Source organism: Phaseolus vulgaris, chromosome 11 (assembly GCF_000499845.2).
Source record: "Phaseolus vulgaris cultivar G19833 chromosome 11, P. vulgaris v2.0, whole genome shotgun sequence".
NCBI classification, from domain to species: domain Eukaryota; kingdom Viridiplantae; phylum Streptophyta; class Magnoliopsida; order Fabales; family Fabaceae; genus Phaseolus; species Phaseolus vulgaris.
In genome coordinates, this window is record NC_023749.2 from 5,436,770 (window position 1) to 5,450,440 (window position 13,671).

At 30.7% G+C, this 13,671-nt stretch overlaps 3 protein-coding genes across 3 annotated transcripts; 1 reads left to right on the forward strand and 2 right to left on the reverse strand.

The window, feature by feature from the left end:
- Window positions 1-3,417: 3,417 nt before the first annotated feature.
- Window positions 3,418-5,010, forward strand: LOC137831706 (universal stress protein PHOS34-like). The gene is made up of 4 exons (XM_068639493.1): window positions 3,418-3,744; window positions 3,845-3,954; window positions 4,111-4,229; window positions 4,668-5,010. Exons 1-4 carry the CDS (start codon window positions 3,570-3,572, stop codon window positions 4,756-4,758), a joined length of 495 nt encoding a protein of 164 aa, XP_068495594.1. The 5' UTR covers window positions 3,418-3,569; the 3' UTR covers window positions 4,759-5,010.
- Window positions 5,011-7,039: 2,029 nt separating this feature from the next.
- LOC137831715 (protein THYLAKOID ASSEMBLY 8-like, chloroplastic) lies at window positions 7,040-9,216 on the reverse strand. The gene is made up of 3 exons (XM_068639505.1): window positions 8,695-9,216; window positions 7,992-8,382; window positions 7,040-7,349 (listed from the first exon to the last, which is right to left on the reverse strand). Exons 1-2 carry the CDS (start codon window positions 9,067-9,069, stop codon window positions 7,993-7,995), a joined length of 765 nt encoding a protein of 254 aa, XP_068495606.1. The 5' UTR covers window positions 9,070-9,216; the 3' UTR covers window positions 7,040-7,349; window position 7,992.
- Window positions 9,217-10,178: 962 nt separating this feature from the next.
- On the reverse strand, window positions 10,179-11,093 carry LOC137831724 (uncharacterized). The gene has a single exon (XM_068639517.1). It carries the CDS (start codon window positions 10,924-10,926, stop codon window positions 10,318-10,320), a length of 609 nt encoding a protein of 202 aa, XP_068495618.1. The 5' UTR covers window positions 10,927-11,093; the 3' UTR covers window positions 10,179-10,317.
- Between the last annotated feature and the right edge of the window lie 2,578 nt (window positions 11,094-13,671).

A 13,671-nucleotide genomic window follows, 5' to 3' on the forward strand; every position in this document is an offset into this window, starting at 1 on the left:
GAACGAACTATTTATGAGATCATGTCCCACACAAGTACCTTCTTCGTTGTCTGTGTGTGGCATGTGTATGTATGTGTTGTGTGTGCGTGTGTGCATGTGTGGGTGTGTGCGTGGGTCTGTGGGTGCATGTGTGTGTGTTATGTGTGCGCGCATATATTAAGTGAAGTCTGACATTAAGTGAAACACACAAAGATGACAACTTAATTTAATTTGAACAAATTTTTATAATTGTTTTAACCTAAAGACAAACGAACTATCTGTAAGATCATGTCCCACACGAGGGCCTTTTTAGTTGTCTCGACGGAGGTGAGCTACCGTCCTCATTATTTTCCCCTTCATTGTCCACACATAGAATTTCATACCCGTATGATGGCATTGTTGGTCGATTACAATGTATGTTAGGAATTGAACGAAATGCAGAGGGTGGTGTCGTTGTTGAAGTACCAAACATCTGATTGACCAAGAGAAAAAATATTTTCCTGCGATGGAAAATTGGTATAAGTTGATGGCACTTGTTGATAGGAAATTGGGCAGACATATTGTGGTGGTAGTCCATAAAATTGAATATTTTTTATGTGGTGCTACTCCATAAAGCTGAATATTTTTTGTGATTGATGGGTGGCCGATTGAAAAAAGATTGTTCTCTTGATTGAAGAAGATTTGAAGAAAACTCCACATGACGATGACAACCTTCGAAATATTGAGATTTATTGTCGGGTTTGAATTAATGTAGCATTAATATATACATGCTTACCCTTTAAGATTACTAGCTACAATTTCGGACTTTACTACTCAACATTCTCAGTTTTAAGTTTCCACTTAAAGGTTTATAATTTATTAAGGTCTCATATTTATGATTTTTTCACCATAATTATTTTTCATACATTCTCTTCAATCAAAATAACACAACTAAATATTTTTTAAATTATTCCATCATTTAAAAAAATTAAAATGTTTTCTTTTAAAAAAATCACCATACTAAATAAGAGTTCAGTACAATATGATATAACTAAATTATACGTGACAAGTACGAGTTTAGTTAGAATTTTGAAAAGATCCTTTTTAATATATACGATTTCAATCTTATTATTATCTACCAATTAAAATCGGATGCATTTCTTCAAAAATGTTATCCGCTCAACACTATGTTCTTTATAAATTTCAAAAATCCTGAATGAGGTTAGCGATTTCTTTAAAATTGAATCGTAATTCTCATGTATGATTTATCCAATTCTAAAATATAAAAAAAACTATTTACTCATTTTTAAATATATGAAATCAAATTTCACTATTTTAGAACAAAAAAAACCTTTTGAATTGTTAGAACATTTAACAATGTAAATGGATTGGGCTAAATCATAAGTTTATGAACTAACCCATGGGTGTTTCTTCTTGCAACCTTCACATTTTATGAATTTTGAATTTTTCGAATTTATCATTCTGAAGTAGAAAAATGTGTTCTAAAAAAATATATTTCATAATGAATATTTTATCTTCCATGTTTCCTATTCCAAAAATATATTTTGATTACAAGACACCACTATTTTGAAATTACCCAAAACAATGAATTAAAAGTGTAGGGTGCTGGAAGAAACACTCTAACCCATTTTATAAAATAACAAGTACATCTAAAAAGAATTAAAAATAATATTATTTTATAAAAATATATTTATAATAATATATGTCAAATTTTATATTTAAAATCAAAATTAGTTTCAATAAAATAACTTAAATTTTTAAAATATATATTTTATTAAAGTTATTTATTGTTTTTACACATATTAGAATAACTGGTTATCTTGATATATAATTACACCACAAAAATATTTTACCTACAGAAAGAATCTAAAATTTATAATACACAATAATATATTTTATTTAAAAAATAAATTTTATTTTAACGTTCTACATTAATTTTGGGCATGAGTGCAAAGGCAAATGGTAGAATAGGATGAACAGTAAAAAGAAGAGAAAGAGAGAGAAAAACTGAATATTCAGACTTTTATTGAATGAACCTTTTACACGTTTTTCATACTTATCTACTTTACGGTTTCTTCCTGCACCTTCATATCTTCTTCTTTGTATCTTTCACTTTTATACATAATATGAAAATACATTTTTATTCTTCTTAATCATGTATATGAAAAAAGATTTTCGAATTATCATGTATATGAAAAAAGATTTTCGAATTATGTAATCCGAAAACTAATTACAAATTTAAAAAATAACTTCCGAATTATATAATCCAAAATAATATAGAGGAGTATTTTTTGAAATTTGAAAATATATGAAAGTGAGAGAAGAAGGTACGGAGGTGCAGGAAGAAACAGTCCTACTTTCATATGCAAAACAATGTATAGAAAAAAGAAGAGAGAAAAAGAGCAGAGCCCAAAGATCAAATAAGACGGCCCAAAGGAAAAAAAGAAAACATCAAAATTTTATTTATTACTATATTTTTTTTACATTATCTTATATTTGCTAACTAATTTATCAATTAATCTACTAAACACTAAACCCAAAAAAATTAGCTTTTGAACTAATTTTTCCCCAAAAAATCGTAAGCCCTTTTTTCCATGGCTATTTTCATAGGGAGAAGGATTTTCTAAAAAGAATTTTAAAATTTAATTAAATTTTAAAAAATTAACAAAATAGTTTTTCACTCTCATTAATTAGACTTATAATTATACGCATTAATTAAAGTTAGCTTTTAAGTAGCTAAAAGTACAACCTAATTCAATACTTTTTTCCTTATATTTTTAGTTTTTATTTGTTTGAAATTTGCAAACTAAACATTAAAAAAAAATATAATCTCGTGTAAAAGATGAAAAAATGTTAAGAATAAATCTTAAAATAATTATTTATTGTGTTCGAAAACCTTTAGAAAGGAATATTTTCAATTAATTTATAAAAATAATAATGTAAATTTGAGTTTTTCCAGTTGTTCCAAAAGAAAACTATTGTCAGTCAAGAAAGAATATAATATTTTTTTAAAAACAAAATAATCATTACCACCACTTGTTAACACTGATCATGATTTAATATTTCATAAAACAATAAATACTTATACTATAAATTATAATATAAAACATAGAAAAAAAACTTTAAATTTTCTCAATTAAGTATATTTTGTATCATCTCAATTTTGTTTGCTGGTTTATTTTCATCATTGATCTTGCAACGAGCAAAAAAATTCTCTCATGATCATCTCATTTTATTATATCTTTTTAATTGTTTATGTGCTTTAGTTTACAAATTTATTTCTATTTCTAAATTTAACCGATAATATTTTTAAAATCTATCAATGATAATTTTTTTTTATTAAAATTTAAATTATTTATATAATCTACACATGTAAAATATTTGTTTATTACAAGTTTCATTTTAATTATATAAAAACAAAACATTTATATGTTCATAGACGGAACACATGTTTTGACTTCCCACGTGTGACCGACAAGAATAAACGTTCATAAATTGGACTGTTCTTCCAACTGTGAAGCTTGACCAAACATTTCGAAAGCTTAAAGGTGAACAGTGAATTAATCAAAACACCAGAATTTGGTGAAACGATGAGCAGTGAAAGGAGAATTGGGGTGGCCTTGGATTTCTCCAAAGGAAGCAAGATTGCTCTCAAATGGGCAATTGATAATCTTCTCCGCAAAGGCGACACACTCTTAATCGTCCACATCAAGCACACCCAAGGCAGTGAATCCCGAAATCTTCTCTGGTCCACCACTGGATCACGTAAGCTCCTTTTTTATGCTACCCTTACCATAAATCCAAATATTTTTGTAGAATTTTGATCTTTGAATTCTGATTATGATGTGGTGTGGTGTGGGTGAAGCTCTGATTCCGTTGTCAGAGTTTCGTGAGAAGGAGGTGATGCATCATTATGAGGTGGATTCTGATGCCGAGGTGTTGGATCTGCTTGACACTGCTTCTAAGCAGAAACAGGTTTTTACTTTTTGACTTTACTAACTAATTACTCTGCTAGTGTACTACCTAGTCGTGTGTTGTTGGATTGAGTTCTTAGGTTTTCATTTAATTTTGTTAGGGTTGTTTTAGTCATATGTTGATTGTTGAGGTTGTTTGAATTTTCCTTGAAAACAGGTGGATGTGGTGGCAAAGCTGTACTGGGGGGATGCAAGAGAGAAAATTTGTGAAGCTGTTGGGGATTTGAAGCTTCACACTTTGGTAATGGGTAGCAGAGGCTTGGGTGCCATACAGAGGTCTTTCTTTTTCTTTTTCCCTCTAGTTTAGAGATAACTGCAACTGCATGCATCAAAATATGATTATGTGAACTTACAATAATGATTTAATAGTTTAAATCTTTATTACATTAATTTCTTAAATGAAATGGGATATAAACACTAAAAGCTCCCAAAGAACTGCATCTTGACTCAGGCTTTGGCTCTTGTACCTAATGTTCTAGAGGGAGTTATTTGATGAAAAGAAAGAGGGAGGATCTATTTTTTGTCTTTAACTACAAATAGTATACGACTTCCTCAAATTAAATATAAAACATTCTCATTTATCTTTCCATTGAAGGAATGTATTCCCAAACATATAAAAGAGAAAACAAACATACTAACAAATTTATAAGTTGTATTGATGAACATAACAGTGATAATTTAATGATGCTGTTTTTCAAAATTGGTTGATCGTAGGGTATTGCTGGGGAGTGTGACAAATTATGTCACCTTAAATGCAAGTTGCCCTGTAACGATTGTGAAAGACACTACCCCTTCTACCATCTGATATGCTACTGAATTTGGTTGGTCTTGCAATCGGTTGTTCCAGACTGTGTTTCCCTCCGTTCCACATGTGTAGTTGGGATTGTGAACACACTTGAAGATTAAGGATTCGTCAGGCATAATGTTTAGTGTTACCAGTCTCTTTTAAGTGCTTGGTTATGGCCAAAACTGTGCTTATAAATAAGCTTTGTGTTGGATGTGTACTGAACTTTACAAGTGCAAATGGATGTGGTGGTGTGAAATGTTTGATATTCTATTTGATTCTTGCTGTCTACGTTGCGTCACAATGATGTGTTTATGGTGATTTTTACTATGGGCTTTCTTTAACTACACATTCACCCCTACTTTTGTTAATCAATTTAAAAAAAGTTATTGATTCTGTTCTTACCACATAATTCAACCACATTTGTTTGTTTTCGGGTGAACTAAGGGGTTTGAAAGCATTACATGGATCAATACGTTTTCCTATTTTAATATATTTTGTTTTCATGTCACTTCACATGATTGGTGAAGTGTGTTAGTTTGATTGAGATATCAGAAGGATGGATTTTTATATAAAAAAACATGGATCAAATAACAACTGCCAAGAAACATAATAAGGAAAAAATAATGTAATGTTGTTCCTTAACAAATGACTGATGTTTGATGGAAAATTCTCTTATTTCTTTTAAGCAAATAAACTTCCTGTTAGAGGGCTGTAGATACACCAAATTCTTTAATGCAAGTTTAGGAGAAAGAGATTTTTTTTTGTCTAATCTCAGTACTATCCATACATGTTATTAAGTATAGCTGCAATGTTTGTCTTCTTAGAGTAGATGCTAGAATTAAGTCACAATCAAATCAATAATTATAACATAATTAATTATTTGGATTAGGAATAAATGTTTCGCATAATGTTTTAATGACAAGAAAAGTATAATATAATATTTAAGCCTTGTTATGAATCAATTTTAAGTTATTTTCATTTCTACCACAAACAAAAACTATTAATAATTTTTTATAGTATACATCAAGAATAGAGGTTAAAAATTAAACTAAATTTTATTTTATATATATTTATTAATTTTAAAACTTATTTAGTATTTATTTTAAGTGATTTAAAATAATGTGAACATGTCTTGCTCTAAAAACGTATGTATTAATTATTGTAATTAACTTTTATCCGAATATTAAACAAACGTTTTTTTTTCTTTGTGTATATATAATGGTAGGTAATATTTTAAAGAGTTCAATCTGTTACAAATTGTTAGTTTATCATTTTTATATGATAAAAAAATTAGAATTTATCATAGAAATAACAATCATAATAATTAGAAAAGTAAATAAAATTATCATACATAATAATCTACAAGTAGATGACAAGATCAAAACAATATTTGTATTAATCAGCATTCTAATTAAATTGTATGCAAAATCAAATATGCTCACGGTTAAAATTATTGTTTCTTATAATCTCACCTGATAAATCTTATGTAATATTCTTTCCTGATTTTCAATATCACAATTTATTTGACATTTTTATACTTTTAAGTACTATATTATGAATAGCTTCTTCCTAAAGTTTATACTAAGTAAAACCAGATATTTATGAATGTATAATCTAATTAAGTTTGCACTCCAGTATTAATATTTTTATTTTTACTAGAAAGTATTTTTTTTCTTCCGGTTAAATACTTTAATCTCAATCAAATATTTATTTACTTTAAAATATTCTCACACTCACACACACAAATATTTTCAACGCATTATTTTTTATATATTTGTAGAAGTATGTAAAATGCATATGTAATGAAACAAGGAAAAGAAAATTAATAATTTTATGTGGCTTATGAAATTCTTAAATTATTTAAATAGAAAGTCACGTATTATATTATATGTATGAAAAAACAAAAAAAAAAGTTCAAATAACTTCACGATAACCTACAAGTTATCTGAGTATTTATTGCATCCAATATAATCTGAAAAAAGTAACAGTCAATTGTGGGTGACTTTGAATTTATAAAAGTGAGTTGGGATACTTTGACAATGGAAATTGTTTGTGTCATTGAAAATTCATGTTGCATATATGACATATATGAAAGTTCTTTTCAATACTATGATAATAGACTGAAATTGTTTCCTGCTGTGTTTGCAATGGAAGTGCAAGTGCAGACAGAGTTGATAATGCAAGCAGAGTTGGAAGTGCAAGCATTGTTTTTGTGAAGCATAATTGCGCTTGAAGCAAGCCTAATTTTCCCAGTGAGTTGTTAGATTATCAATTTATACCATCTTCTTGCGCTCAAAGGTGGAAAAAATGTGATCATAGGTTTCATATTTTACTTGCTTCTGAACAATAGGTAACAATTTGTACATTGGCGACAGGGATGATGAAACTGAACAAAGAGCATTGGAATATTTCAAACTGAGTAAAAGTTTCAAAAACAAAAGTTTATCTCCATTAAGCAAGGACTGTAAATGGTGTAAACTCTCAGTCAACTAACCATCCCAAAACCACAAAATGCGAACAAATCTTGAAAATGAGAGCAGCCTCAATCCTTAATTCCTACAACATCTGTAATTTGATGATCCAGCTCTTCAGGAATATACACCTGGGGCCTGCGAGATATTAATAGAGGTGATAAGATTTTTTATAAGCAATACTACCTTGGAATTTGACTTGGGGAATTACTACTATGCTAGGGGAAGATGAAAAGCGTGCAAAAATTATTCAGTAACTCTTAAAACTAAGTAAAAGACTAATGATTGAAGCCTTTTTTTTATCTTAAACAAAATAAATTTGATCCTTAAAGATGAATAGATGGTACTTAGTAACATAGTCTAAACAACCAAAGTAGCAATCGTGATAGCATGTCGATAAGTGGAATTTGTTGGCATTGTCATATTTCTAATTTCTAATGACATCATGCTAAGTTAAAATCCACTCATTCTTCATTGTCGACTTTCTCCGTACAGTTTTAATTCAATAAGCCAGATTGGTGCTATCAAACTCGACAATCTTCTCATCATCTATTTGATGGAAAAGCTTATTATCCGATCATACCAACATAGAACCTATTGATCCACGGTCCCACGTGCATACCGGGTATATTCAAGAACTAGTAATTCTTTCACATTAAACTCGTTAACATTGTACTTTTTGCACATAACTCAGTTCATGAGCACACACAACGAAACACCATTTTTATTTGAAAGAAAATTATCGAACTCTTGGGATGACAGACTAAAGGGGGTTCAAACCTCAGCGGGCGCCAAATATCTCTTGTGGCGGATCATAGATACTTGAATCAGGAAAAATCTCCTCAAAATCTTGTTTCACTTTGTTTCTCAAAAGAGGATGTGGCAGGAGTCCTTTCAACAAAATTCTGAATGGCAACTCGTCAGGTGGATCCGGAGAATTCTTCATGTCCTCATATACATCCATCGCATCCGCAGGAGATCCATAGTTCAAGAAGCCCCTTATGACTTCAGTAAAAGTCTGAGAATCAGGGAACAGATTTTCCTTTCGCATGCTTTCCCACAAGTACGATACTTCTTCCATTTTTTTGGACCTTGCCAATGCAATGATTAAGTCCTTATAGAGGTATGTATCAGGTTTGTACCAATCTTGCTTTTGCATAACCTTAAACATCTGAAAATTCATTCAGTTAATTACTCGTAACCTCCGTACAATAAGCAGCGCACAGCTATAATAGGAAGGTTTAATACACCAGTATGTCCTAAACTTTTTTGGGATTTTTTAACGAGGTCCTTACAATTAGGTACTTTATTATACAAATTTATATATATTTGAGTCATTCCAGTTAATTTATGGTGATTTGAAATAGAAAAAAAACAGTAATTTGTGGCAACATAATTACAGAAATAAGAAGCATTATGACAAACAGGTGGTGGGTAAATAACATAAGAATTAAAAATGAAAAAGAATTAGAAGAGTGAATACCATGAGAGCGAGAGAAACTTGTTCTTGACGCTCAAGTTCAGTGAGAACGGCGATCATGTCCATCTTGAGGAGTCTGAGAACGTGAGATTTGATGAACTTTTGAAGCTTATCCTGGTCATCCTTAAACCTCTTCAAGCCCAATACAACAAAGAGCGCTTCTTTGCCAATGAGCTTCTTTCCCTTCCAAAGGGGGCCTCTGGGCCTTCCGTCGTGGTATAGCCTCCAAAACGAGGGCGTTTTGAATGAATTAGATTGAAGGAAGGACAATGGAGGTGAAGCGTGTTTGATAAGTTTGGTGGTTCTGGTGAAGTGTGGCACTAATAAAGAACCAAAATCACAGATTTTCCAAACTTTTGAGAAGGAACGACCAGCCATCACACACTGCACTGCCACTCAAATACCAACACACATAACCCTCACTTCACCTTCATTACGGGCTCTATTACGAAAACCAAAGCTGTGTTCTTTTTGGTGAGGAAGCTATGTTTTGTAACTCCAAAGGAAATGGCCGGTGATATTTTCACAGTAACTAAAGAAAATATCTAATTTCAAAACTCAAAATTACAATTTTTTTTTAATTTTTAATTATAATATATTATTATATTATTAAATTAGTGTTTTCTTTTGGTACGAGACTCAGACACTTTTCTTAAATATCGTGTCCGTGTCGGATACACGTATCGGTGTCAATACTGGTACGATATTCATAGAATACTTGTTGGTGAAGTGTTCAATTCAATAAATATTAATTGAATTTTTTAAAATTCTAACATGGTTCTAACACAATTTTAAAAAGTATAAATAAAATAATTTTTTAAAATTCAAATTTATTATATAAATTTTTATTATGATTATAAAAATAAGAAACAAATTCTTTTGAACAATTCATAAAAAACATATTTCTGTTCTTAAAAGAATCTAAAACATATTTGCAATAAATATTTACGGTCAATTTATATAATTTATAATTATATAATATATAAATATGTATTTTTGTGTCCTACATTTTATAAATTCCAACTTCGAGTTTGTATCTTGGCAATGTTTGTATCCGTGTATGTTTATTAAACTATTAATTTTTTATGTTCTCCTTTGCTCACGCGACCAAAAAATAAAAATACATAAATACTTTAAAACACCTCCTAATTGGTTTGACCCAGGCATTCCAGTTTCAGTGTTATTAAATAATACATTTGTGTATTTATTATAGTTTATCTTTGAAAAATGCAATTTTAGGTAAAAAAAAAATAGTTGGCAAAACCAAACACAATTAGTCAGAGAAAGTACTTTTTTTCTGGCAAGATGGGAATGAGAAAGAAGTAGTAATGTAAAAGTCCTGGTAACGTGTTGTCTACTGAAAAGCAATTTTAATATCAGTTCTCGTTGTTCCTCCCTCTCAAGCAAACACAGGAAGACACAAATGATAATATTAAAATATATATATCATATTTGATATATGCAAAAAGATGGAATGATGCAAACAATTGGTAGCAAACAATTAGTTTGAATCCGATCTGTTGATTTCATGAGCATTTCCATGAATGATCTTTGAATCCTTAATGATAAGATCATTCAGTTTGACACCTTGAACATGGTTGAATCATGGATATTTTTTTTATTTGTTTAACGAGTGAAGGCAAAGAGGACGAGAAAAACATAGATAAGAAGCGCAGAGGGAACAAGAACGAGCAAGGGAGTCACCGCAGCGAAAGTATGAGGACTCCCACAAGCAATGGTTCCCAATTTGATCTGCACCAAATCCACAAGAGCCACCACCAAAAACCCGCATCCAAAAACCGACCCAAAAGCCGAAACCAGAGTCCCCAACCTCAAAACCACCGTGTTAATTTTCGCAACGCTGTGGACCCAGCTGTTGTTGTTGTTGGCGGCGGCCAACACGTCACCATCGTCGACGTCCTTGCTGAAGTTGATCACGTTTTTGAGAGCCAAGGCGATGAGGCTTGAAAAGAGGAAGGAGCTGAAGGAGTACACGTGGAACGCGATGAGGCCTTCGGAAATGGAGGTTCCGGCGGCGCAGTCTGTGTCGTCGGCGTCGATGAGGGTGTTGGTGGTGCTGGTGGTGGTGATGCCGAGGAAGAGGGCTAAGGTGAAGAGAGAATTGACGTTGACGATGCCGTCTAAGGCCATGATGTGAATTCTGGTGGTCGTCATTTTCCGGCGAGACACGCTGGACATTCCCGGTGATGAAACGAAACCTAAGAAAGATAACATTATATTTTTCTTCGCATATAACCGCTGATGCGGTTTCAGGGATTGTGTGTGTTGTATTGCTTGCAAGCAACCATTTAACAAATGCGTTACTGTGTGTGCTGAGAGTGGCGTATAAGCTTACGTTTGGAACCAAACCCAGTTAACTTGCTTTCTTCTCAAAATTGTGTTAAAAGAAACAATGTTCAAACAATTAAATAAAGAGATGAACCTTTACTTTTGTGTTGAAAGCAAAGTTGCAAGGGATAAGTGTCTCAAATCACAGTCCATACGTAGCAGTGTTATTCTTCTTATGGTCAATGTAACCTCTTATATTCTTCACGTTTGTAGTTTTGAATTCATATTTTACATATAAAAAGAAAAATATTAGAACAATTTCAGTGGATTAAAAATTTCTCTTTAATGCAAAATTTTTGAACTTGAATATGAGACAGTCAGAAATTAGTTGAAAGTGCGGCAGATATCAAAGAATTTACTTATTGGATTCTAAAGATTGTTAATGGAAATATGAATTTAAATAAAATGGGTGAAGGCATAATTGAAATATCCAAACATCTCTTAGCTAAACATAGTGATTCACCTTTACTTAGCTTAGTTGAATTTGTGTACCCTAAATTCTTGGATAATATAAGCAATGCTAACTTTTTTTATGTCGGACAATACTTTGTCTAACAAGTGAATGTGTATATAAAGTAAAAAATTTATCATATGTTTAACATCTAGAGAATAAGTTACTTACTTAAGTTTAGACATATCTTACCAATCTAATGAACATGAAGACATTTAAGTTGAGTGGTTTACATCGGAGTTTTTAAATGATATTAGATGCTTAGGCTTCCAAATCATTGCCTAAAACTCAAAATTGGTGTCCCAACAATGCTTTTAAGAATATTGATCAAGCTAATGGACTATGTAATGGCACAAGATTACAAGCTAATGAGTTGGGGAAGAATGTTATTGGTGGTACAGTGATTACAGGCAAAAACATTGGTCATAAAATATTCATTCATAGAATGAATTTGATTCCTTCAGATTTAAACCCTAAACCCTAAACCCTAAACCCTAAATCTTGTATTCTTATCTTTGTGTACCCAAACTGTCAACACTTTTACTTCCTGTTTTTTCAAAGACTTAACACTACAAGTATGACAGGTACAAAATTAGTCTCTTATCTTTCATATATTTCCTTCAATCAAGTTTACATTTAAGTTATCTTTAGCGGTGATTGAAATGTGTTGACATTATAATCCAATATTGTTCAACACTAGATAAAGTAAGAAAATTGTTATTTTTGTTGTTTGACATGCTTTGTCAATTAAATTGCCTTTTTCTCTTACTTATTGTAATTTTTTTTCAAAAGCTTTATGTAATAGTTATTAAATTAAAATAATTAATGAGTTGGTTATTTTCAATTTGTTGATTAAATAATATAATGAGTTTTAAAGTAAAAATGGAACATACACATATAACTATATGTATAATGGGACATACACACTAGAACAACTTGAAACTGCAAAGAAAAATTGTCCAACTTCCATTTGTTTTTCGGGTTTGCAAAACCCTCCACTTAGATCTGAATTGGAACATGACACGTTCGTTGTGGAACTTCCACAACTTTTGTTTGATTTTTGCAACACTCTGTTTTGATATCTTTTGTGTTATCTAAAGGGTTCCAACAGTTAGATGGACTTAAGTGTGTCATTTCGATATAAATATCTTATGTTAGCTCTTAAAAAATGTTGTAAGGACCATAATTTTTATTGTCATATATGATTAACTTTTTCCTCATCATACCACTAAAAACTTCAAATGTTTCATTTTTGTGACAAGTTTTATCACAATCTATTGATATAATGTCTGAGAAGATGACGGATTGTCATCATAGTCTTTGTTTATAAACTTCAAGTGTACGACAAGCTTTCATATCATCATTTTTTAAAATATTCATGTGACGAACTATCATCACATATGAACTTTCATTATAATATTTGTGTTATGTAACAAATTTTCATCATAATCTAGTAATATTTATATAATAAGTTTTTATCATAATATTCAAATATTTGTCTGGCAATTTTCATCAAAATATTCAAATATTTTATATGGTGAATTTTCATCATATTCTTTAAATATTCATATGACAAACTTTCATAATAATTTTTATATAACAAACTTTCATCATAATCTTCAAATATTTGTATGATAAACTTTGATGGTATTATTTAAATCTTCATACGGTAAGATTTCATAATAATATTTATATGGGAAGCTTTTATCATAATATTCAAATATTTGTATACTTAAAGTGTTTGGTCTCACAAACTTCAAATATCTCACGCTATGTGACGAGTAGTATCATAATCTACTATAACATTAATAAAAATACAGATAACATTGAACGATAAACTTTTGAACCTACTTGTTAGAAAACCCACAAAAATTTCATCAAACGGTATCAACGAATCCATTGGAACATCGAGTCCCACGAAAGCTTTCTAGAAAATAACATCCATCGAACTACCGATCTCCCAACACTCTATGTATGTTGAGACTCCTCATTCCTTCTTCGAAATTGGATTCTTGCACTTGAATTGATTCATTTGGCATTTTTTTGCCACTTCATTTTACCTTTTGAGCTCTTCCTGCATCCTTTGTGACTCCTCCTTCTCTTGTGTCATTGTCTTTCTTGTTGCTCACATTTAGGAATATAGAGCAAAATTGATTTTCCTGTCCCATAATAGCCGCTAA